We start from the raw sequence: 27539 nt of genomic DNA, 5'->3' as shown, positions 1-27539 counted from the left end.
TTCCTCTACACCAACAAAGAGAACTTCAAAAAGCAAATCAATACCATTTACAATAGCCCCCAAGAAGATAAAAATACTTAAGAATAAATCTAACCAGAGAGGTAAAAGACTTATACAAAGAAAACTACAAGACACTATTGCAAAAAACCAAAAGAGATCTACGTAAGTGGAAAAACATACTTTGCTCATGGATAGGAAGACTCAACATTGTGAAAATGTCTATTCTACCCAAAGTGATCTAGAGATACAATGCAATCCCGATCCAAATTCCAATGGCATTTTTTAATGAGACAGAGAAACAAATCACCAGCTTCACGTGGAAGGGGAGAGACCCCGGATAAGTAAAGCATTACTGAAGAAGAAGGCCTCACACTACCTGATTTTAGAATCTATTAAACCGCCAATCGCATCACATGCATGTGAACGCTGGACAATGAATAAGGAAGACTGAAAAAGAATTGATACCTTTGAATTGTGGTGTTGGCAAAGAATATTGAATATGCCATGGACTGTCAAAAGAACAAACAAATCTGTCTTGGAAGAAGTACAACCAGAATGCTCCTTAGGAGCAAGGATGGCAAGACTGCATCTTACACTTTGGACACGTGGTCAGTAGAGATCAGTCCCTGGAGAAGGACATCATGCTTGGCAAAGTACAGGGTCAGCAGAAAAGAAGAAGACCCTCAACGAGGTAGAAGGACATGGTAGCTGCAACAATGAGCTCAAGCATAATGACAATTGTGAGGATGGTGCAACACTGGGCAGTGTTTCATTCTGTTGTGCACAGGGTCACTATGAGTCAGAACTGACTCGACAGTACCTAAGAACAACATTATACCCCCACGGTAGTCAAAACAGCCTGGTACTGGTACAACAACAGATACACAGACCAATGGAGCAGAATTGAGAATCCAGACGTAAATACATCCACCTATGAGCAGGTGATATTTGACAAAGGCTGAAGGTCCATTAAATGGCGAAAAGACAGTCTCTTTAACAAATGGTGCTGGCATAACTGGATATCTATCTGCAAAAAAAATGAAACAAGACCCATACCTCACTCCATGCACAAAAACTAAGTCAAAATGGATCAAAGACCTAAATACAAAATCTGAAATGATAAAGATCGTGGAAGAAAAAATAGGGGCAATGCTAGGAGCCGTAACATGGGGCATAAACAGTATACAAAACATTACTAACAACAGACAAACACCAGAAGAGAAACTAGAGAACTGAGAGCTCCTAAAAATCGAACACTTATGCTCATCAAAAGATTTCATCAAAAGAGTAAAAAGACAACCTACAGACTGTGAAAAAAAATTTGGCTACAACAAATCCAATCACAGTCTAATCTCTAAAATCTACAAAATCCTACAAAACCTCAACAACAAAAAGACACATAACCCAATTAAAAAATGGGCAAAGGACATAACAGGCATGTCACCAAATAAGACATTCAGGCAGCTAACAGATACATGAGGAAATGCTCATGATCATTAGCCGTTAGAGCAATGCAAATCAAAACTACAATGAGATATCGTCTCACCCCAACAAAAAAAGGCTAGCATTAATCCAAAAAACACAAAATAAGAAACACTGGAGAGGTTGTGAAGAGACTGGAACACTTATGTACTGCTGTTGGGAATGTAAAATGGTACAACCACTTTGGAAATCAATTGGCGTTTCTTTACAAAGCTAGAAATAGAAGTAGCACAGGATCCAGCAATCCCACTCCTTGGAATATACCCTAGAAAAATAAGGGCCGTCACACAAACAGATCTATGCACACCCATGTTCACTGCAGCACTGTTCACAATAGCAAAAAGACAGAAACAACCTAGGTGCCCATCAACAGACGAATGGATAAACAAATTATGGTATATTCACACAATGGAATACTATGCAATGATAAAGAAAAATGATGAATCTGGGAAACATCTCATAACATGGATGAATCTGGAAGGCATCATGCTGAACGAAATTAGTCAGTCACAAAAGGTCAAATATTGTATGAGACCACTATTATAACAACTCAAGAAAAGGTTTAAACACAGAAGAAAGCATTCTTTGATGGTTACAAGGGTGGGAATGGAGGGAACATGGTATTCACTAGCTAGATAAAAAAAAAAAAAAATTTTTTTTTTTTTTTATAAGAATTATCTTAGGTGAAGGGAAGGACAACACACAATACAGGGGAAGTCAGCACAACTGAACTAAAAGTTAAGTTTACTGAATACAACCAAACACTTTGAGGGGCGGAGTAGCAGGGGTGGGGATCTGGGGACCATGGTGTCAGGGGACTTCTATGTCAACTTGCATAACAAAGTTTATTAAGAAAATTTCTGCATCCCACTTTGGTATGTGGCATCTGGGGTCTTAAAACCTAGTGAGTGGCCATCTAAGATACATCAGTTGGTCCCAACCCACCTGGAGCAAAGGAGAATGAAGAATACCAAAGACACAAGGAAAAAATGAGCCCAAGAGACAGAAAGGGCCACATAAACCAGAGACTCCATCAGCCTGAGACCATGAGAACTAGATGGTACCCAGCTACCACCAATGACCACCCTGATAGGGAACACAACAGGCAGTCCCTGACGGAGCAAGAGAAAAGTGGGGTGCAGAACTCAAATTCTAGTAAAAAGACCAGACTTCTTCCCGGAGGACATGGCCCCCGGACTCTGTTAGCCCAGAACTGAAACCATTCCCGAAGCCAACTCTTCAGGCAAAGATTAGACTGGCCTACGAGACATAAAATGATACTTGTGAAGAGTGTGCTTCTTAGTTCAAGTAGATAAAAAAAGTAGATGCATGAGACTAAATGGGCAGCTCCTGTCTGTAGGCGAGATGAGAAGGCAGAAAGGGACAAGAGCTGGCTGAATGGACACAGGAAATTCAGGGTGGAGAGGAGGAGTGTGCTGTCACTTTATAGGGAGAGCAACCAGGGTCACATGACAATGTGTGCATATACTTTTGTATGAGGAACTAACTTGAACTGTAAGCTTTTACTTAAAGCACAATAAAAAAAAAAGGAATAAAATTAGTCTCATAGTAAAAAGTAAATATTTTACTATTTCTCTGTCATCACCTTTTATACAGACTGTTTAAAAAAAAAAAAAAATCTGCCAAATCCATTGTTCCACAAGCAACAGTCCAAAGGCAATGAAAATATACAGCTGTCTATTCCAACTCATAGTGACCCTATAGGACAGAGTAGAACCACCCCATAGAGCTTCCAAGGAGCAGGTGGTAGATTCAAACTGCTGACCTTTTGGTTAGCAGCCAAGCTCTCAACCACTAGACAGCAAATAAATAAATAAAGACACATAAATCTAACATCCTAAAGCTTTTTAAAAAAAAGAAGCACAAACTACTAAAAATGAGACCACATATTATGCATTATGCATTATGGGGTTAGAGTATTCATCTCGGAACAAGAAAAAGGCTATGCCAAGAATATACATCACTCATCATTTTAACAGGGAACTGGTATTTGACACTTAGAAAGCTGACTTCCTTAGTTGTCTGTTTTTGTCCAGACTTACATTAGCATTACAAAAGTGAAGGCAGTCACTCGGCTAACCATATGTTGCCATATCGCCCCCATTATTCAGGCCAATGGTGTGGAACAAAACAAAAGGACGGTGTCGACCCCAAGCAGAGGCTGTCCTTTTCCAGTCTTTTAAAATAATGCTACAGAGAGCAGTAACATTTTTCAAGGCCTTAATAAGCAATAATGCCTATAAGCTCTTGTCAGGTAATCTTTCTTTCACTGTCTCACATGAGTCTGAATGCAGAAGAGGGGAGGAAAAAATCATTTTCCCTTCCCCCACTAGCCACAAGGCAGCTAGAAGCTGGGATGACACTTGCCTATTTCCAACAGGGAAAGAAGTCCACCCACGCACAAGCAGCAGCAGGAGGCACAAACGAAAGGAATAGTGTGAAAAGAAATGCAGAACCACTCATATAATTCTGGGATTTATACTATGTGCCGACCCAGTGTCTCAGAGGAAAACAACGGCTTTCATTCTTGCCTCCTACTGCCTCTCCGACCTTTCCTGGTTGGTAAGTCAGTAGGCAGCGACAATGAAAGTGCTTATTTTTTTTTCCTTTGAAACATAGGACTGTTCAAAACTGTGAATTTCAAAACATAACATGAACTACCTAATTTTTGCAGGTGCTTCTTTTACTGCCTTCACTAGAAACAATGTAGTATGAAGGACCTGTGTGTGTGTGTGTGTGTGTGTGTGTGTGTGCGCTGTGTAACACGGCACTAAGCTATGTCTATATATGATAAAAAAAAAGGCTACTTATCATAATCTTGGTAATATAACTTACGACCACAACACAAAATACAGGTGGTAGGTTTAAAAAATAAAAAAAAAAGCTTCTTTTACTGCCTTCACTAGAAACAATGTAGTATGAAGGAACTGTGTGTGTGTGTGTGTGTGTGTGCGCTGTGTAACACGGCACTAAGCTATGTCTATATATGATAGAGGCTACTTATCATAATCTTGGTAATATAACTTACGACCACAACACAAAATACCGGTGGTAGGTTTAAAAAACAAAAAAACTACCATCTTGAAATTAAAATATTGGCCTTACTTTAAGCTGAAAGGTCTTTTTACTCAATACAGAGAATTCAGGCAGGTATAAGGAAGAAAGGCAATTTAAAACTGTAATTAGGTTTAAATTAGGAGTACTTAAATTTAACTTCAACTAGAACTAATTTAAGGAGTTCCAGGTTGGTTTCAATCACACGTTCTTACTGAGCCTCGGCTACATATTAGCAACTGAAGCACCACAGGCATACCAAGATAAGTATGACACAGTCCTTTCCCTCAAGGAGATTTTAACCTAAACAGGGAGGATAAGGAAAATGCCCATATAAAAATGATACAAAAGTGTCAGAAATACAAGAAATGAGATACAGAGAATATATCATCCAGTTTCCAAGGACAGGGAAGGTCAGTCATTTTTAAATGGTCTTTGAACAGTGGACAGATTTCAAAAATTGGAGAGGAAGATGGTGGAGGCAAAATAAGAAAAGTCACAGAAGCAGAAAAGAGTATTTTCTGGGCAGTATTTTTCCGAACTATGCTTCACAGAACACTGATTCTGAGAGAAGTCAATACACAAAACCAAAAACCAAACCTGTTGCCATCGAGTCAATTCTGACTTATAGTGACCCTGTTTTTTTTTTTTTAAGACACAGGATAACTGCCCCAGAGGGTGTCTAAGGCCGTACATTTTTACAGAAGCAGACTGCCACATCTTTCTCCCACAGAGCAGCTGGTGGGTTTGAACCGCTGATCTTTCGGTTAGCAGCCAAGCACTTTAACCACTGCATCACCAGGGCTCCTGAGAAGTAAACAGATGCACTGAAAAAAAGGGGGGGGGGGTTCATAATCAAATAAGTTTGGAAAATACTACATGCTGTATCACCCTCTTGGAAATTGACAACGCACATCAGTATAGGAAACGCTCTGAGGAAGTACTGCAGTAAAGGAACTGTTAGCCCACGTCTCCTGAGCCATGATGACTGCAGAACTCGTTTGAAAGAACATCTATCAGTTCTTCAAACAATTTAGAAATACTCGTCTGCACAGTAGATTTTAAACCTACTATAGAATGCCTCAAACACCGAGCTGAGAAATACTGTCCGCACGAACAACAAAAACGAGGGGCTGTCCCCACATAGGGGCATCTGATATTTTTAAAATGTCATTATGTTGAGCTTTATGATAGGCATTCATAATGAATGCAGGGTGCTAAATCATGAATTAATGATGTGTGTACATTCTTTAACTGAAACAGCCTTTTTACTTCATTTTATGTTATAAGAAATGAGCAACTACATAACAGGAGAAAGAGCGCAGAAGGCGACAATTACGGAAAGCAACTATAGACGGGGCAGGATCACCTGGCCAAATCAGAGGTCGGCAAAACCTGGGTGTAACCTCAGGTTTTTTCCTTCTCCCTAAGCCTAATATTAGGAAACCCTGGTAGCATAGTGGTTAAATGCTATGGCTGCTAACCAAAAGGTCAGCAGTTCAAATTCACCAGGCACTCCTTGGAAACTCCATGGGACAGTTCTACTCTGTCCTATAGGGTCACTATGAGTGGGAACTGACTCGAAGGCAATGGGTTTGGGTTTTTTGGTAAGCCTAATATTAACCTTCAAGGCCTACAGGTCACTCAATTAAAGTCAAAGGCTAAAGCTGCCTTTTTCTTTTTTTTCCTTCATGTTTGTACATGACAATTAAGAATCAAAACAGTATTTTAAAACAAAGACAATTCTGACTAAAACTTGGAAAGTCATAATTAGTATTTTTTGGCTACTTTATTTCCTATCTCATTGCCGTCAGGTCGATTCTGACTCACAGTGACCCTACAGGACAGAGTAGAACTGCCGCACAGCTTCCAAGGAGCACCTGGTGGAGTCAAACTGCCAACCTTTTGGTTGGCAGCCGTAGCACTTACCCACTATGCCACCAGCGCTTCCTCTTTATTTCCTAAAGGAAATGTAAATGTACTACTTCCTTCCTCGCCCATATTTAAAACAGATTTATGCCAGCCTTAATATGAATAAATTACCTGTGGTTGGAACTGAGGAACAGGTGTCCCTTGCATTCCTTGTGATTGTTCATCCATTGTCTGAAGCAACAGGAACTTCAGAATTCTGCAAAAAATGTACAGTTCAAGGTTAAACAAAGTAATTATTACGAATTCATGCTGCTCATCATATGCCTGAAGCTTGCACTGAAATACAACAGATTTATCTGGTGCTTCAAAAACTATTACAATACTCCACACTCTTATTCTGTCGTTTGCTAAATCCAAGCTGTTTAGCTCACACAAATATTCACTGACTCAACCATTTCCACTTTTCCAAAGTAGCATTATGTGCTTCAACATTCCTACTGTCTATTTCCCAAGACGGAATTCTCTCTTCTCCATTATGCTTTATCCAGGCATAGGTCAAAGAGGCTTCCCTTTACCCTGCCCAATACAAGAAGATAATTGTCATGGAAACCTTCCTATAATCATTCTCAATGTTTTATATCCCTAAAACGCACCTTGTCTTCACATTTCAAAAATGTCAGTATTTTTGTTTTGCATCTCCAACTGTAATGCTTACTATCATTTTTAGGTTAACATTTAAAAGGCCAGCCCTCACATGAGGGTTTACTCTCTCAAGTATATTTTGCCTGTTATTATAAAACATTCATCTATTAATTCAGTAAACATATGCTGAAGATCAATTATACGCCAGGAACTGAACAATATGCCTAGAATTCAAATATAAGGAGGCACAGCCCTTGCCTTCCACAAGCTACTTCTGCACTGATTTTAATACAAACACCAACTGCTTCTACACAGTGAGATGGATCACTTTGGAGTGGCCTTTCTAGCTATGGTCTTATAACTCCCATGCAAGTGATTGGCGGGACAGTGTGATAGGGTAATTATGCCCCACCAAAGGGATTGGTCAGTCTTGCCACTCTGCCAGGCTTGAAATGAGCCACCCAAGAGTAGTGAGAGCGGACATCCTTTTCTTGTTCCTGATCTTAAGCGGAACGTATTTGGTTTTTACCATTAAGTGTAGTATCAGCCGTACATTTTCGTAGCTGCCCTTTATCAGGTTGAGATAACAGGTGACATAGTGGTTAAGAGCTGGGCTGCTAACCAAAACGTCGGCAGTTCAAATCCATCAGCTACTCCTTGGAAACCCTATAGGGCAGTTCTACTCTGTCCTATAGGGTTGCTATAAGTCGGAACCAACTGGACAGCACCTAGTAACGATTCTTACTTTGCTTCAAGTGAGATGGATGCTGGATTTTGTCAAATGCTTTTCCTGTGCCTACTGAGATGATTATATGGTTTTGCTCCTTTAGTTGGTTAAAATGTTGAATTACAACAGTTCATTTTCAGATGTTAAATGAGCCTTTCATTCCTGTGATAAACCTCGCTTAGTCATGATATGTTAACTTTTTTATAAGTATATTATCAATTAGATTTTATACGGTGTTGGATTCAAAGAGGGGAGAAGGAGGAAGAGAGGGGAGAGGGAATCCTAGTAGTGAATTAAATTCACTTTTAGTGCAAAATCTAAAGCATTAAAATCAGCATTTCTCATCAAGTGTCCACAGTTTCAAGAGACTCTCCATGAGAAAAGGGACATAAGTAAAAAGCAACAAAATACTCTTTGCATAGTATCTAACACAGATCCATGTGTCATTAGATTCTTAATGCTATTACAGAATAAGAATAAGAAATGTTTACATACTGACTTAATACCATAAATGAAGCAATAACACATTTTAAATATATTAAATATGTATTCAGTCTTCTAGATTATAAATTCCATGTGGCGGGGACCCACCAGTGTCACCACAGTTGTATCCTCAGCTTTGAGGTCAGCGCTAGATGCAAAGTAGGTGGTTGAATGAATATTTAATGAATGCATGCACGTCTGTCATAAAAACATGAAATATTTATTGCTACAGTTTAATAACTATAAAGTTAATTATAAGGAAAACTTATCAAATTCAACAAATTTGGCAACCAATTTTCAGTCAAAACACAGGTTGCCAAATTTGTGCTGCCTGAGTTGAATTTTAAATAATGAATAGGAATCAACATGGTTTAGATGAGCTAGGGAGGAGAGGAATTCTGGAAAGAGAAAATAACACTTCAAAATACCTAAAAACACAGCGCAGCATCTTATAAGCAGTTTCAAATTAAAGTTGATAGGCAGTGAGGGGGGAGGAAGTTTGTAGCAGAAGATTAGGCTAAAAGCATAGACAGGTGTCAGATGATGAAAAAAACTCCTGTGATACTTTGTCCAGGGAGCTAATGTTGGGTTTTAAGCAGCTGAGAAAGATAAGGTAACTATTTTTAAAAGACAATCTTTCCAGCAATGCGATAGGGGTAATGGGGAGGGAGGGGACACATAAAAACAAGCAAGAAGACCAGTTAAGCTACTGAACACTCCAGATAAGAGTTATAAGGGCCCTCACCCATGTCCTCTTACTCAACCTCTAAGAGCTTTCAACACAACAAACCATCTCACTTTCCTAAATTTGTGATCCCACATTCTCCTGGCTTTTCTCCTACATCATAGCTAGTCTTTCTCAGTTTCCTTTCCTATATAACTTACATATGTTGGAGTGCTCCAAGATGTGAATTTCAATCTCAATCTCTCTCCCTCCCTCTCTCTCTCCTCCCCTCCCTTTCTCTCTCTCTCGCCAACCTACACTCTTTCTTCAAGTCATCCCACCCAGCCCCATGTCTTTACATACCATCCTTATGTGATTGCTCTGAAATTTGTATCTCTACCCCAGGCACCTGCCCTGAGCTCTGAGCTACATGCTCCTACATCCAACTACCTGACATCTCCACATAAGTAGAAGATTCCACATCCCATCCTCTCACCAAACCTGCTCCTCTTTCAGTCTTTATTATCTCTTTAAACGAATCACCATCTACTCAGCTGGTCTAGCCCCACAGTTATTTTTGGTCTCCAGACCACTTTATCTGAGGACCCCAAAGACCTTTTATTTATATGCATTTTCCATCAATATTTCCCATATTTGAAATGAAAACTGAGAACATTTTAAGTACATACTCATTTACAAAAATCAAGAAACCCATTGTTTTTATACAACATACTTTTATAAAAAAATAACTATACATTCCCAAAAAATTAGTTACAAGAGGGGGCATTGTTTCACATTTTGCAAATTTCTTTAATGTCTGGCTTCATAAAAGCAGTTTCTATATTAAATATGTTGAGATACATTGTTTTGGTTGAAGTATATGAAGAAAATCCGGCCTTACATAAATATATACTTGGAAAACAGAAGACTGTTTTAAAAGCATTGTAATATTTCTGCTGATACTCTTCTCTGATACTATACCAAACTTGATAGGTGGTCGATTCTTAATGTTAGCTGCAAATTGGAATTTCAAATCACATCAATGAACTTTCGTTCTCTGTTATGTTAAGAACAATAGTCTATCTTGCCCTTTGAAGAGATCTTGTAATCATTCATGATTTTTAACATCATGCACTGGTCATCTGGAAAATTTTAGTTCACTTCGTTATGCAGATCTTCCAAATGTTGATCATTTCATTAAACAACATTAAAGAATCATATTCATTAACACCACCACTGAGGTCATCAGAAAAGTCTTCAAATAATGGAAATCTGTTACAGTCATTGAGATAAGCAGGAATTTTCCAAACTCCTACAGTTTCACTTCAAAACTCAAATTTTACCACTGGCAACAACAACAAAAAAAGCCAACTGTTTCCTTCAAAGTGATGGGCACTTCATTAATTTTCATTAACTCTGGCCTGAATAACCACCGTTTGTCAGTTGTTCTCGCAGTAAAAATGGTGTTTCATGAAAACAGCAGCTACTCCACCGGCTGTTCAAACAACTGCACAAATGGTTTCCTCGAGACAACGTTTACTTACTGCAGTGGTGCTGTCAGCATGGTTCCCATTTCGTCACACATCATATTAAAGGACATGTACTCAAAGGTCGAGATTTGATACAAATAATACTCTTTTACTCTATTCCTGTTTCATCAAGGACATTTTTTAACAAAACCAGTTTTTTGGTTTTTTTTTAATTACAGTTGTATAACATAAAGAATACAACAATTAGTACAGTTTGGCACCACTACCCTGGTTTATGCTAAGGCATCAGCAGTTTTGTAAATTTCTTGGTATTATTATAAAAATAGTTTTGGCCTTGAAGACAACACGGAAGAATGTTGTTGCAATGCTGAACAGATCTCAGCGGAGCTTCCGGACTAAGACAGACTAGGAAGAAAGGCCTGGCAAGCTACTGAAAATCAGCCAATAAAAACCCTATGAATCACAATAGCCCGATCCACATTCAATGATGGAGATGGAGCAGGACTGAGCAGTGTTTTGTTCCATTGTGCACGGGGTCACCACGAGTCAAGGGACAGCTCCACGCATCTAACAACAGCAACAAACAAACCTCTCCCACATTAGCTCATACCAGTCTCCCTTAACTGACTACCTCCACTGAATTTCCTCTGTTCTTGAAATCTGCTATTAATTGCCACTGAGTCAAAACCTACTAAGACCTTTCTGGCATCAGGGCCTTTGTATCTGCTGTCCTCGTTACCCAGAATCTATAATAAAAAAACAAAACAAAACAAAAACCCACTGCCACTGAGTTGATTCCGACTCATAGTGACCCTATAGGACACAACAGAACTCCCCCATAGAGTTTCCAAGGAGCGCGTGGCAAATCTGAACTGCCGACCTCTTAGTTAGTAGCCGTAGCACTTAACCACTACGCCGCCAGGGTTTCCAGAGCCTCTAATAGACTGGTTCAAAATCAGGCCTACCTTAACTCTGCCCTCAGTTGTACCCCTGCCCCACTCCAGTTCTCTCTTTCACATCATCACTTTGTATTTCCTACAGAGCAATTGAAACAATTTGCATTCTTCTCTCCTGATTACTGGGGCTAGCTGCGAGGGATTAGCCTGTGCATCGAACTCCTTGGAACCATGGCGTCCCTTTCCCCTGCTCCTGTTAACATCTTCAAGGCTGGAGCTGATGAAGAGAGAGAAGAGACAGTTCATCTGTCTTCTTTTATTGGTGCCATTGCTAGTGGAGACTTGGTAAAGAGCACTCTGGGACCCAAGGGCATGGATAAGATTCTTTTAAGCAGTGGACGAGATGCATCCCTTAATGGTAAGCAATGATGGTGCAGCTATTCTAAAAAACACTGGTGTTGACAACCCAACAGCTAAAGTTTTACTTGATACATCAAGGGTTCAAGATGATGAAGTTGGTTATGGCACTACCTCTGCTACTGTTTTAGCAGCAGAATTATACAAGGGAAATTTAATTGCAAAAAAGATTCATCCACAGACCATCATTGCGGGTAGGAGAGAGGCCACAAAGGCACCAAGGGAGGCTCTATTGAATTCTGCAGTTGATCATGGTTCTGATAAAACTAAATTCTGTCAAGATTTAACTAACACTGCGGGAACAACACTATCCTCAGAACTTCTTAGTCATCACAAAGATCACTTTGTGAAGCTGTCCTCAGACTAGAAGGCTCTGGTAATCTGGAGGCAATTCATGTCATCAAGGAGCTAAGAGGAAGTCTGGGAGATTTCTATTAAGATGAAGGCTTTCTGTTGCATTAAAAAAAAAAACTGGAGTAAATGAACAAAAGCAAATTGAAAATGCTAAAATTCTTACAGCAAATACTAGAATGGATACGGACAAAATATAGATATATGGTTCCAGATAAGAGTTGATTCTACAACAAAGGTTGCAGAAATAGAACAACTTAGGAAAGGAAAAAGTGAAGGAGACAGTTAAATGTATTTTTAAGCATGGAATCAATTGTTTTATTAACAGGTAATTACTTTATAATTAGCCTAAACAGCTCTTCAGTGCTGCTAGTGTCACAGCTATTGAGCATGCAGATTTGGTAGGTGTAGAACACCTAGTACTTGTCACAGGTGGTGAAATTGCTTCTGCCTTTGATCACCCAGAACCTGTGAAGTTTGGAAGTTGCAAACTTGTTGAGGAAGTCATGATTGGAGAAGACAAACTCATTCACTTTTCTGGGGTAGCCCTGGGTAAGGCTTGCACCATTGTTATGCGTGATGCCACTGAACAAATCTTAAATGAAGCAGAAAGATCTCTCCATGAAGCTCTTTGTGTTCTTGCTCAAATTGTGAAGAATTTTAAAAGAGTTTATGGAGGAGGCTGCTCTGAGGTCCTGACGGCTCATGCTGTTACACAAGGAGCCAACAGAATACCTGGCAAAGAAGCTGCTGCAATGGGGTATTTTGCTAAAGCACTGGGAATGTTGCCAACCATCACAGCTGACAATGCAGGCTATGACAGCACAACCCTTGGTAGCACAGCTCCGAGCTGCCCACAGCTAACGCAATATTAAGGTATAAGGGCTGGGTTGGGTATGAAGGAAGGTACCACTGGTGATATGGTGATGTGATATGTAACAGAAAGTATCCAAAAGAAACGAGTTCTTCTGAGTGCAGTTGAAGGAGCAGAGGTGAATTTACTTGTGGACAACATTATCAAAGCAGCACCAAGGAAGGTGTACCTGATTACCACCTCTGTTAATAAGCACTCCCATGTGCTGTCAAGTTCTAGGCCAGTTCACAGCAAAGTCCTGTTTAAAATGAGAGAGTTCTACCTCTGAAGACTGTGCAATCAGTTTGCCTCTGGCTGTTATATCCTTAAGTTTAGACACTTAGCTGACCTTCTATTTTAGCATAGGTTTAAGTTATTTGCCATTTCATTCTCCATAAAATTTAGATGATTTAAAAGTTTATTTCTTATATTGTGATTAAAGTAAGAAATTGCATAATAAAACAATTTGCAATATCTTCTTTATTGTTAACTTGCTTATTGTCTATCTCCTCCACTATAATGTAAGTAACAGGATGGCAGGAACTTTGTCTTTTACTCCCTATTGTATTCCCCAGAAAGTGCCTGACACACAATACACATCTGTTGAATAAAGGAAAAATTAATGGGAATGAAGAATAAAGGACGTATTTTAGAGTTGTTTGTAAGTTAACCCTTAGGAGTTATGATTGATTAGACATGGTTAGAGATGGACAGACGGAATTAAGGATGATTCCAAGGTTTTAGCTTGGGGGATGAGGTATATGGTGGTACCACCACATAAACTAGGTAAGACAAAACACATCAGGGTGGGAGTTAGTGACGGGAGGTACAGGATAGGAATGACAGAGGAAAATCTAACTGTGAATTACTAACAGAAAGACTGGACCATATAAGTTCGAATTTTATATATACAGTCAGTCCCCAGCTTAGGAACATCCAGCTTACTTGTACTTGCCCTTTAACGTTATGTAAATTTGCCCTCACTTCGAAACAAGAGAACCAGCCCCTGCTGGCAACCAATTCTTCATCACGACCACCTTCACTTGCTGCACGTGCAGCTTTTAAATCACTGAAAAGGCCTTGAGCCTTTTCTTGTACTAAAAAAAAGTGAGGCTAAATAAGAACCATACGCACCTGTTCAGACTCACCTACAAATTCTTAGACACATTCAGGAACAGATCTCATTCGTAGCCCTGGGACTGCCTTATACATACCAGTCCCTGGATGGTGCAAACGATCAATGCACTCAGCTGCTAATCGAAAAGTTGCTCATTCAAGTCCACCCAGAGTTACCTCAAAAGAAAGGCCTGGTGATCTGCGTCTGAAAGAATGAGCCACTGAAAACCCTACGGGGACAGTTCCACTCTGACACATAAGACGGAATCAACTCGTCAGCAACTGGATTGGTTTTGGTATATATGTAAACCTTTCTTACACATATATATTTCTTATCCATATGTATTTCTGGGTTTATTTCTTATATATTTCTGGATTTATTTTATATATATATACATACGCACGCACACACACACACACACACACACACATATATATATATATGAAAGCTGGACAATGAATAAAGAAGCCCAAAGAAGAATTAATTCATTTGAATTACGGTGCTAGTGAAGACTACCGAATAGGCTACCAGAAGAACAAACCAATCTTTCTTGGAAAAAGTAGAGCCAGAACGCTGCTTAGAAGTAAGGATGGTGAGACTTCGTCTCACATACTTTGGACACGATATTAGGAGGGACCAGTCCCTGGAGAAGGACATCATGCTTGGTAAAGTAATGAGTTAGTGAAAAAGAGGAGGCCCTCAAGGAGATAGACTGACAAGAGTGGCTCCAACAATGGGCTCAAATATAACATTTGTGAGGATGGCACGGTACCAGGCAGCATTTTGTTCTGTTATACATGACATGGGGTTGCTGAGAGTCAAAACTGAATGGCACCGAACAACAGCAAATTGTGTGTGTGTGTGTGTGCGTGCGCACATGAGTGCGCACGCGCGAGTTTTATTATGGCTAAAATTTGCCATGTAGAACTTTTGGAGAAGAAAAGTTCAATGCACTGCCTTGTAATTCCCATAACTAATTTTTAGTGAACGAAAGCTTTTAAAGTGTTTGAAATCAGTTACAGTCCCCCAAATCTTTCAAATTCTACAAATACTTTCACACATACTCCCAAATTCGGTTCATACTAAAGTAAAACGATTTCCAACTATTCTTGTGTGTAGCCACAATATTTTACAGAATATAAAAGTACAAAACTAAGAAACTATTTCTGATACAAAAGTTAAATTAATGATAAAAAACCATTTGGTTTTAAGAAGTCAGGTCAGTCAGTGGACTGAATTTTCATAAATCATATGACCCTGGTAAGAAAATTATTAAAGTACTGTATACTACATATTTTATAAATAATAATATAGTCCACACTGACACTATATTAGATAACCACCTTAATCTGAACATCGAAATAACATTACAGCATCATCCCGTAAATGAAAATAATATTAATGACTTTCCTAGTTCTCCTATTTTAATAAATTTATAACGTGTCTAATGCTAACATAACTATCGGCAGGTTAAACTATGCTAAGCATACACTTTTTCCTGAATATTATTTGAATTGAACAACCACAGTTACTGTATTCACCTTAACCGAAATCTTAATCAAAATGAGCTGCTTTCTTCTAGATCTATACACATCCTCAATAAACCTCAATTTTAAAAATTTAGTATTTTTTTTGCAGAAGTTGAGCTAAAATAAAAGCAATAAACATTTCAAAACATTAACCTGATTCTCAGTCAATTATAATAATAAAATTTACATAGTAGGAAAAGGTAAAGTTTACAGTTATAAAAAATATATATATATTGGAAAACTAACCACAAACTGTATATGGACAGGAAAGAGTCCGTGGATAAGCAAAGCATCACTGAAGAAAAAGAACAAAGTAGGAGGGCCTCTCACTACCTGATCTCAGAACCTACTACACAGCTACTGTAGTCAAAACAGCCTGGTACTGGTACAACAAGAGATGCAGAGACCAATGGAACAGAATTGAGAAACTAGGCGTAAAGCCATACACTTATGGTCAGATGATCTTTCAGAAAGGACCAAAGGTCATTAAATGGGGAAAAGACAGTCTTTTTACTAAATGGTGCTGGCATACCTGGATGTTCAGCTTTAAAAAATGAAACAGGACCCGTACCGCACACTATACACATAAACTAGCTCAAAGTGGATCAAAGGCCTACATATAAGAAGTAAAATAATAAAGATCATGGAAGAAAAAAAGGACAACACTAGGGGCCCTACCACATGGCATAAATTAAATACAAACCATAGCTAGCACTGCAAACACTAAAAGACAGACTAGCTAAGAAAAAAAAAAAAAGCTGCTAAAAATTAAACACACTCATCAAAAGACTTCACCAAGAGAGTAAAGAGAGAACCTATAGACTGGGAAACAATTTTGGCTACAACATATCCAACAAGGGTCTAATCTCTAAAATCTACAGAATACTTCAACACCTCAGTAACAAAAAAAGATAATCCAACTGGAAAATGGGCAAAGGATATAAACAGACACTTCACCAAAGAAGAATTCAGGCAGCTAACAGACACACGAGGAAATGCTTGCGTTCATTAGCCATTAAAAAAAAAAAAACTTGCTGTCAAGTTGATTCCAATCCCAAAGGACAGACTAGCAATGCCCCATAAGGTTTCCAAGGAGTGCCTGGTGGATTCAAACTGCAAACTTTTTGGTTAGCAGCCATAGCTTTTAACCACTGTGCCACCAGGGTTTCCCATTAGTCCTTAGAGAAATGCAAATCAAAACTACAATGAGATACCATCACACCCCAACATTACTGGCACTAATCAAAAAGACATAAAATAACAAATGTCAGAGAGGCTGCTGGGAGACTGGAACTCTCATGCACTGCTGGTGGGAATGTAAAATTGTATAAACACTATGGAAAATGATATGGCATCTCCTTATAAAGCTAGAAATAGAAATACTATACGATCCAGCAATCCCACTCCTAGGAGTATATCCTAGAGAAATAAGACCTGTCATACAAATAAACATATACACATTCATGTTCACTGCAGCCTTATTCACAATAGCAAAAAGATGGAAACAACCTAAGTGCCCACCAAGAGATGAACAGATAAACAAATTATGGTATATACACACAATGAAATACTATGTAACAATAAAGAACAATGATGAATCTGTGAAACATCTTACAACATGGATGAACCTGGAGGACATTATGCTGAGTAAAATAAGTTAATCACAAACAGGCAAATATTGTATGAGACCACTATTTGAAAAACTCAAAAAAAAAAAAAAAAAGGGTTTACACACAGAAAAAAACCATCTTTGATGGTTACGAAGTAGGGGAGGGGTGGGTAGGAGAAATCACTAACTAGATAGTAAAAACACATGTTAATTTTGGTAAAGGGAAAGACAACACACAATATAGGGAAAGTCAGCACCACTTGACCAAGGCGAAGTCATAGAAACTTCCTAGACACATCCGAACACCTTGAGGGACCAAGTTACTGGGGCTGAGGGAAGGGGAGTATGGTCTCAGGGGACACCTAAGTCAAGTGGCATAACATAGAAGAAAATGTTCTACATCCTACTTTGGTGAGTATTGTCTTAAATGCTGGAGAGTGGTCATCTAAGATACATCTACTGGTCCCATCTCGTTCGGAGCAAAGGAGAAGGAAGAAAACCAAAGACACAAGGAAAATATTAGTCCAAAGGACTAATGAACCTCAGCCTCCACCACCAGCCTGAGCCCCGAAAAACTCAATGGTGCCCAGCTACCACCACCAAATGCTCTGACAGGAGAGGGTTCCAGTCAGAGCAGAAAGAAAATGTAAAACAAAATTCAAGTTCACAAAAAAAAAGATCAGGCTTACTGGTCTGACAGAGGCTGGAGGAACCCCCAGGACTATGGCCCCCGGACACCCTACTAACTCAGAACTGAAGTCGCTCCCAAAGTCCAACTTTCAACGAAAGATTAGACAGGCCAATAAAACAAACAATAACATATGTGAGGAAGGTGCTTCTTAGTTCAATCAAATATATGAGACCAAATGGGCAACACCTGCCCAAAAGCAAAGGCAAGAAGACAGGAAAGGACAAGAAAAGTACACAAATGGACACTGGGAACCCAGGGTGTAAAGGGACAGTAGGAGAGTGCTGACACAATGCAAGGAATGCAACCAATGTCACAAAACAATTTGTGTATATATTTTTGAATGAGAAACTAATTTGCGCTATAAACTTTCACCTAAAGCATAATTTTTTTTTTAATTTTAATTTTTGGAACAAAATAATTTGGTGCATCTTACTGATCATTATTCATGTCAACAAGAACATTATAACTCACCTTTAGGAAGAAAAAAAAGTTTTAAAATTATAGTCAATATTAAAGAATGTTTAGCTAAAGAAAAATATCTTTATTTCTACAACAAAAAATTAACAATGAAGAAAAACGTAAAAGGCAATAGGATAATTTCTCGATTCAATTTCCTTTTTAAAGGTTAAAGTAAATCTACTTTATTCAACAAAAGCTGTACATACATTCTATTCAAAAATACTTTTTCTGTTTGCACACATTCATTTTGAATATCCTATCATGCTATCACAGTTTCTCTACAACCAAATATACATACCAATCTTGATGGCAGACAGTTTCAGGGGATTTTTTTTTTTTTTAATTATTCAGAATTTTAAAGAGTTGAAGTAAACTAGTCTAAACTTATTTAATAGTTTGCTTTCCTTGAAATGAAGTTCCCTTCAACCTTCAAGATTATTTACAAAATCTTTAGTATTCCTGCTAGTTACATATAACATTTAAATATTCTATGAGAGAGTTTCACTTACCAAAACAACTATAACTTAAAAATAATAATATAGAAACAGGAATTAACAGGATTAAAAAAAGAAAAAAAAAACACTACTACCATCTGAAAGAAAGTCACTGACTTAACTACATGTATATGTGACACCTAAAAACTGAAAGAGTGCCATGGAAATTCTAGGGTGACTGATACTTGGCAGAGTCTGAATATTCAAATTCAGAACTAAATATTTTTCTTGGCCCCAAAATCACCATTCAGCAGGAAAAGTCTTGACCTCACCCTCCTGTCTCCATCTGCCTGAGTCAGCCAGTATGTCCCTAATAAGCAAGCGACATGTACGTAGCACACAACTCAAAGAAAATTAAGAAGTGCTTAGAGTCAAGAGCTCATTCTTGCATTTCTATGTCGTTATGAGTAAATTCTTAAGAGCTACTAAGGTAATTTTCAGATCTTTGAAAAGAATGATGAAAGTTTCTAGAACATCACACTCTCCATATTCGTCATTACTAAAACCACAAATATAGGCTCAACTCAGCAACTTCAAGGAAAACGTTGAGTCAGCGTGAGCTAGTTTACTTCAGGAGTTCCTGGATGGTGCAATTCACGTACTTGGCTGCTTACCAGAAGATTGGAAATTTGGGTCCACCCAGAGGCAGCTCATAAAAAAGGCCTGGAGGTCTACTTCTGGAAAATCAGCCACTGAAAACCCTACGGAACACAGTTCTAATTTGACACACATGGGGCCACCATGAGTCAGAGTCAATGGCAATCGGTTTTTTAGTATACTTCAATTTTTGGCATGCCGAATAATTTATACATATTCCACATACCCACACACATACTCTTTGACATATACAACAGCCTAGCATAGTCCATTCAAATTACTGGTACTAATCTAGCACTATTTACAGCTCATAATCACATCAGCTCTCATAACCTTTATGATCAAGCCTCTCCCCGAGGTTCTTATTTAAGGTCCACTCTTTTTTTTTTTTTTTTTTTTTTTTGTCTAATTCAGTTGTTCTTTAGTCCTCATCCTGGCTGGTAAATTAGCTCGACTCGACAGCACTGGGTTAGAATTAGAGTGCTACCTTGTTCTCCACTGCTCTTCTGCATCCAGTTATGCCCCTAAATCCTTTTCTTATGGCTTAGTCACCAGGAGTCATTGCCAGATTCACAATCTACCTGCTGAGTTACTGACTTTCTAGGCCTGATTATCTGTCTCTCTGAACACCTTCATATAGCCAAATACTGAACATTTTCTGTCTTAAAGAATCTGTCCAGTCCCAAGGTCCTAGAATCTCCCAGCCAAATTCATTCTGATTCGAACACTTTCTTCCAATATATGTATGTGGTATCACCCACAAGAAGTAACAGGTTAAAAAAAATAATAACTTTTCCAATCTTTTACCAGTCCTAGAATAAGACAAATAATCTTAGTTTTGTACTAATTCTCACAACCAAATACTAAAAAAGTATAAAGATTTCTAAAAAATGTTGTAAGTATAGTAATAAAATATTAGAAAAAAAAAGCAATTGCTGCTTCCTCTCAAAAACTTGACACTCAGATCTTGTAACTCAGTAAGTCAATAACCAATACTAATATAGCTCATTCGACCTTTTCCATATCCTGTATCATGTCATATTCCTTGCAGAAGAACAAGCACACAACAATAAAAGCTAATACATATATATGACTCTCTTTTCCCAGAAACTTTTGTTCTATTTTAAAAACATTATATTAACCTAGCACCCAGATCGTGATTTCTAAATACCATTCTCCACTTAAATAAACCAGGGCTCCTTGGAGAAATAGTAGATTCCAGGGCTGGGGCTGGGAAAGTACTAGACGAGCCTGAAACATCCTGTTGTGCCAGAAAACAAGGAAATGCTCAAAGAACGATGAGAACACGTCAAGCAGATACAGAGCCAGCTTGAACGGGTTCCCACCGGCCACATTGTGGAACCATTTCATAGTGTGGGGGATTTTCATATTTTTTTTTTTTTGTAACAATGATCAACTATATTGTTCCTTATCTATTACATTCTGTTCTGTATTACTAAAGACTCCGAAAGCTGTTTCCTACTATTCACTGCAAAACAATTTTTTAAGTATTTTCAAAAAATGAATAAGTTAAAAATGGCAATCCAAGTGTAAAATGAAATCATAGCACTAGAAGAGAAGTAGTAGAAAATCTAATTCTCATTTACTTCTAACTCATCGTTTTCTTCATAAAGCACAATGCTCTGCCTTAACTTTGTTAAAAGCCGCTTATCCAAAGCACAAAGAGCTGCATACTCTGAGTAAACATATAAAATACACTGAATATCACCAATAAAGAAATGCAAGTTTAAGCAACAATGAAATATCACAGAATTGCCAGTTTACCAAAATGACACAATTTTTAAAAATTATGTATAATGCTCACAAGACTGTAATAGACATTCTAGAAATTATGACAAAAATGTCACTTCTACTCAGTACTTTTTTATTATTAACTTTTATTGAGCTTCAAGTGAACGTTTACAAATCAACTCAGACTGCCACATATAACTTTATATACACCTTACTCCGTACTCCCACTTGCTCTCCCCCTAATGAGTCAGCCCTTCCAGTCTCTCCTTTCATGACAATTTTGCCAGCTTCCAACTCTCTCTATCCTCCCATCCCCCCTCCAGACAGGAGATGCCAAAACAGTCTCAAGTGTCCGCCTGATATAATTAGCTCACTCTTGATCAGCATCTCTCTCCTACCCTCTGTCCAGTCCCTTTCATGTCTGATGAGTTGTCTTCAGGGATGGTTCCTGTCCTGGGCCAACAGAAGGTTTGGGGACCATGACCGCCGGGATTCCTCTAGTCTCAGTCAGACCATTAGCTATGGTCTTTTTATGAGAATCTGGGGTCTGCATCCCACTGATCTCCAGCTCCCTCTGGGGTTCTCTGCTGTGCTCCCTGTCAGGGCAGTCATCGATTGTGGCCGGGCACCAACTAGTTCTTCTGGTCTCAGGATGATGTAGGTCTCTGGGTTATGTGGCCCTTTCTGTCTCTTGGGCTCTTAGTTATCGTGTGACCTTGGTGTTCTTCATTCTCCTTTGCTCCAGGTGGGTTGAGACCAATTGATGCATCTTGGATGGCCGCTTGTTAGCATTTAAGACCCCAGATGCCACACTTCAAAGTGGGATGCAGAATGTTTTCATAATAGAATTCTTTTGCCAATTGACATAGAAGTCCCCTTAAACCATGGTCCCCAAACCCCCGCCCTTGCTCCGCTGACCTTTGAAGCACTCCGTTTATCCCGGAAACTTCTTTGCTTTTCGTCCAGTCTAGTTAAGCTGAACTTCCATGTATTGAGTATTGTCCTTCCCTTCACCTAAAGCAGTTCTTATCTACTAATTAATCAGTAAAAAACCCCTCTCCCTCCCTCCCTCCCTCCCCCCCTCATAACCACAAAAGTAGGTGTTCTTCTCAGTTTATACTATTTCTCAAGATCTTATAATACTTGTCTTACACAATATTTGTCCTTTTGCTTCTGACTAATTTCACTCAGCATAATGCCTTCCAGTTTCCTCCATGTTATGAAATGTTTCACAGATTGGTCACTGTTCTTTATCGATGCGTAGTATTCCATTGTGTGAATATACCACAATTTATTTACCCATTCATCCGTTGATGGACACCTTGGTTGCTTCCAGCTTTTTGCTATTGTAAACAGAGCTGCAACAAACATGGGTGTGCATATATCTGTTTGTGTGAAGGCTCTTATTTCTCTAGGGTATATTCCAAGGAGTGGGATTTCTGGGTTGAATGGTAGTTCTATTTCTAACTGTTTAAGATAACGCCAGATAGATTTCCAAAGTGGTTGTACCATTTTACATTCCCACCAGCAGTGTAAAAGAGTTCCAATCTCTCCACAGCCTCTCCAACATTTATTCTTTTGTGTTTTTTGGATTAATGCCAGCTTTGTTGGAGTGAGATGGTGGAATCTCATCGTAGTTTTAATTTGCATTTCTCTAATGGCTAATGATCGGGAGCATTTTCTCATGTATCTGTTAGCTGCCTGAATATCTTCTTTAGTGAAGTGTGTGTTCATATCCTTTGTCCACTTCTTGATTGGGTTGTTTGTCTTTCTGTGGTTGAGTTTTGACAGAATCATGTAGATTTTAGAGATCAGGCGCTGGTCGGAGATGTCATAGCTAAAAATTCTTTCCCAGTCTGTAGGTGTTCTTTTCACTCTTTTGGTGAAGTCCTTAGATGAGCATAGGTGTTTGATTTTTAGGAGCTCCCAGTTATCTGGTTTCTCTTCGTCATTTTTGGCAATGTTTTGTATTCTGTTTATGGCTTGTGTTAGGGCTCCTAAGTTTCTCCCAATTTTTTCTTCCATGATCTTTATCGTTTTAGTCTTTATGTTTAGGTCTTTGATCCACTTTGTGCATGGTGTGAGGAATGGGTCCTGTTTCATTCTTTTGCAAATGGATATCCAGTTATGCCAGCACCATTTGTTAAAAAGACTGTCTTTTCCCCAATTAACTGACACTGGGCCTTTGTCAAATATCAGCTGCTCATACGTGGATGGATTTATATCTGGGTTCTCAATTCTGTTCCATTGGTCTATGTGCCTGTTGTTGTACCAGTACCAGGCTGTTTTGACTACTGTGGCTGTATAATAGGTTCTGAAATCAGGTAGAGTGAGGCCTCCCACTTTCTTCTTCTTTTTCAGTAATGCTTTGCTTATCCGGGGCTTCTTTCCCTTCCATATGAAATTGGTGATTTGTTTCTCTATCCCCTTAAAATATGACATTGGATTTTGGATCGGAAGTGCGTTATATGTATAGATGGCTTTTGGTAGAATAGACGTTTTTACTATGTTAAGTCTTCCTATCCATGAGCAAGGTATGTTTTTCCACTTAAGTATGTCCTTTTGAATTTCTTGTAGTAGAGCTTTGTAGTTTTCTTTGTATACATCTTTTACATCTTTGGTAAGATTTATTCCTAAGTATTTTATCTTCTTGGGGGCTACTGTGAATGGTATTGATTTGGTGATTTCCTCTTCGGTGTTCTTTTCGTTGATGTAGAGGAATCCAAGTGATTTTTGTATGTTTATTTTATAACCTGAGACTCTGCCGAACTCTTCTATTAGTTTCAGTAGTTTTCTGGAGGATTCCTTAGGGTTTTCTGTGTATAAGATCATGTCATCTGCAAATAGTGATAACTTTACTTCCTCCTTGCCAATCCGGATACCTTTTATTTCTTTGTCTAGCCTAATTGCCCTGGCTAGGACTTCAAGTATGATGTTGAATAAGAGCAGTGATAAAGGGCATCCTTGTCTGGTTCCCGTTCTCAAGGGAAATGCTTTCAGGTTCTCTCCATTTAGAGTGATATTGGCTGTTGGCTTTGCATAGATGCCCTTTATTATGTTGAGGAATTTTCCTTCAATTCCTATTTTGGTAAGAGTTTTTATCATAAATGGGTGTTGGACTTTGTCAAATGCCTTTTCTGCATCAATTGATAAGATCATGTGGTTTTTGTCTTTTGTTTTATTTATGTGATGGATTACATTAATGGTTTTTCTGATATTAAACCAGCCTTGCATACCTGGTATAAATCCCACTTGATCAGGGTGAATTATTTTTTTGATGTGTTGTTGGATTCTATTGGCTACAATTTTGTTGAGGATTTTTACATTTATGTTCATGAGGGATATAGGTCTATAATTTTCTTTTTTTGTAATGTCTTTACCTGGTTTTGGTATCAGGGAGATGGTGGCTGCATAGAATGAGTTGGGTAGTATTCCGTCATTTTCTATGCTTTGAAATACCTTCAGTAGTAGTGGTGTTAACTCTTCTCTGAAAGTTTGGTAGAACTCTGCAGTGAAGCCGTCCGGGCCAGGGCTTTTTTTTGTTGGAAGTTTTTTGATTACCGTTTCAATCTCTTTTTTTGTTATGGGTCTATTTTGTTGTTCTACTTCTGAATGTGTTAGTTTAGGTAGGTAGTATTTTTCCAGGAATTCATCCATTTCTTCTAGGTTTTCAAATTTGTTAGAGTACAATTTTTCGTAGTAATCTGAAATGATTCTTTTAATTTCATTTGGTTCTGTTGTGATGTGGTCCTTCTCGTTTCTTATTCGGGTTATTTGTTTCCTTTCCTGTATTTCTTTAGTCAGTCTAGCCAATGGTTTATCAATTTTGTTAATTTTTTCAAAGAACCAGCTTTTGGCTTTGCTAATTCTTTCAATTGTTTTTCTGTTCTCTAATTCATTTAGTGCACCTCTAATTTTTATTATTTGTTTTCTTCTGGTGCCTGATGGATTCTTTTGTTGCTCACTTTCTATTTGTTCAAGTTGTAGGGACAGTTCTCTGATTTTGGCTCTTTCTTCTTTTTGTATGTGTGCCTTTATCGATATAAATTGGCCTCTGAGCACTGCTTTTGCTGTGTCCCAGAGGTTTTGATAGGAAGTATTTTCATTCTCGTTGCATTCTATGAATTTCCTTATTCCCTCCCTGATGTCTTCTATAACCCAGTCTTTTTTCAGGAGGGTATTGTTCAGTTTCCAAGTATTTGATTTCTTTTCCCTAGTTTTTCTGTTATTGATTTCTAGTTTTATTGCCTTGTGGTCTGAGAAGATGCTTTGTAATATTTCGATGTTTTGGACTCTGCAAAGGTTTGTTTTATGACCTAATATGTGGTCTCTTCTAGAGAATGTTCCATGTGCGCTAGAAAAAAAAGTATACTTTGCAGCAATTGGGTGGAGAGTTCTGTATAAGTCAATGAGGTCAAGTTGGTTGATTGTTTTAAGGAGGTCTTCCGTGTCTCTATTGAGCTTCTTACTGGATATCCTGTCCTTCTCCGAAAGTGGTGTGTTGCAGTCTCCTACTATAATTGTGGAGATGTCTAGCTCACTTTTCAATTCTGTTAAAATTTGATTTATGTATCTTGCAGCCCTGTCATTGGGTGCATAAATATTTAATATGGTTATGTCTTCCTGATCAATTGTCCCTTTTATCATTATATAGTGTCCTTCTTTATCCTTTGTGGTGGATTTAAGTCTAAAATCTATTTTGTCAGAAATTAATATTGCTACTCCTCTTCTTTTTTGCTTATTGTTTGCTTGATGTATTTTTTTCCATCCTTTGAGTTTTAGTTTGTGTCTCTAAGTCTAAGGTGTGTCTCTTGTAGGCAGCATATAGATGGATCGTGTTTCTTTATCCAGTCCGTGACTCTCTGTCTCTTTATTGGTGCATTTAGTCCATTTACATTCAGCGTAATTATAGATAAATAAGTTTTTAGTGTTGTCATTTTGATGCCTTTTCATGTGTGTTGTTGGCCATTTCATTTTTCCACATACTTTTTTGTGCTGATACGTTTTTCTTAGTAAATTGTGAGATCCTCATTTTCATAGTGTTTGACTTTATGTTAGTTGAGTCGTTACGTTTTTCTTGGCTTTTATCTTGAGTTCTGGAGTTGTTATACCTTTTTGTGGTTACCTTATTATTTACCCCTATTTTTCTAAGTAAAAACCTAACTTGTATTGTTCTATATCGCCTTGTATCACTCTCCATATGGCAGTTCAATGCCTCCTGTATTTAGTCCCTCTTTTTGATTATTGTGATCTTTTACCTATTGGCTTCCATGATTCCCTGTTATGTGTATTTTTTTTTTTTAATTAATCTTAATTTGTTTGTTTTTGTGATTTCCCTATTTGAGTTGATATCAGGACATTCTGTTTTGTGACCTTGTGTTGTGCTGGTATCTGATATTATTGGTTTTCTGACCAAACAATATCCTTTAGTATTTCTTGTAGCTTTGGTTTGGTTTTTGCAAATTCTCTAAGCTTGTGTTTATCCGTAAATATCTTAATTTAGCCTTCATATTTCAGAGAGAGTTTTGCTGGATATATGATCCTTGGCTGGCAGTTTTTCTCCTTCAGTGCTCTGTATACGTCGTCCCATTCCCTTCTTGCCTGCATGGTTTCTGCTGAGTAGTCTGAACTTATTCTTATTGATTCTCCCTTGAAGGAAACCTTTCTTTTCTCCCTGGCTGCTTTTAAAATTTTCTGTTTATCTTTGGTTTTGGCGAGTTTGATGATAATATGTCTTGGTGTTTTTCTTTTTGGATCAATCTTAAATGGGGTTCGATGAACATCTTGGATAGATATCCTTTCGTCTTTCATGATGTCAGGGAAGTTTTGTGTCAGGAGTTCTTCAACTATTTTCTCTGTGTTTTCTGTCCTCGCTCCCTGTTCTGGGACTCCAATCACCCACAAGTTATCCTTCTTGATACAGTCCCACATGATTCTTAGGGTTTCTTCATTTTTTTAAGTTCTTTTATCTGATTTTTTTTTCAGCTATGTTGGTGTTGATTCCCTGGTCCTCCACATGTCCCAGTCTGCATTCTAATTGCTCGAGTCTCCTCCTCTGACTTCCTATTGCGTTGTCTATTTCTGTAATTTTATTGTTAATCTTTTGGATTTCTACATGCTGTCTCTCTATGGATTCTTGCAACTTATTAATTTTTCCACTATGTTCTTGAATAATCTTTTTGAGTTCTTCAACACTTTTATCAGTGTGTTCCTTGGCTTTTTCTGCAGTTTGCCTTATTTCGTTTGTGATGTCTTGAAGCATTCTGTAAATTAGTTTTTTATATTTTGTATCTGATAATTCCAGGATTGTATCTTCATTTGGGAAGGATTTTGATTCTT

General features: G+C 38.2%; 1 protein-coding gene and 1 pseudogene across 2 annotated transcripts in view; one reads left to right on the top strand and one right to left on the bottom strand.

Moving 5' to 3' along the window:
• Nucleotides 1–27539, bottom strand: part of NEK7 (NIMA related kinase 7) — a 193828-nt gene that overhangs the window by 94219 nt on the left and 72070 nt on the right. For both annotated transcript variants that reach the window (XM_049857711.1, XM_049857710.1), the window contains exon 2: nucleotides 6601–6685. In XM_049857711.1, coding sequence (XP_049713668.1) covers nucleotides 6601–6657 — 57 coding nt within the window. In that variant the 5' untranslated portion in view covers nucleotides 6658–6685. The remainder of the gene's footprint in view (nucleotides 1–6600; nucleotides 6686–27539) is intronic.
• LOC126061278 (T-complex protein 1 subunit beta-like) lies at nucleotides 11563–13162 on the top strand (annotated as a pseudogene).

This window comes from Elephas maximus, chromosome 18, assembly GCF_024166365.1.
Source record: "Elephas maximus indicus isolate mEleMax1 chromosome 18, mEleMax1 primary haplotype, whole genome shotgun sequence".
Lineage (NCBI taxonomy): Eukaryota > Metazoa > Chordata > Mammalia > Proboscidea > Elephantidae > Elephas > Elephas maximus.
The sequence above is the reverse complement of the archived record's forward strand: the minus strand, read 5'-3'. Positions and strand labels throughout refer to the sequence as shown.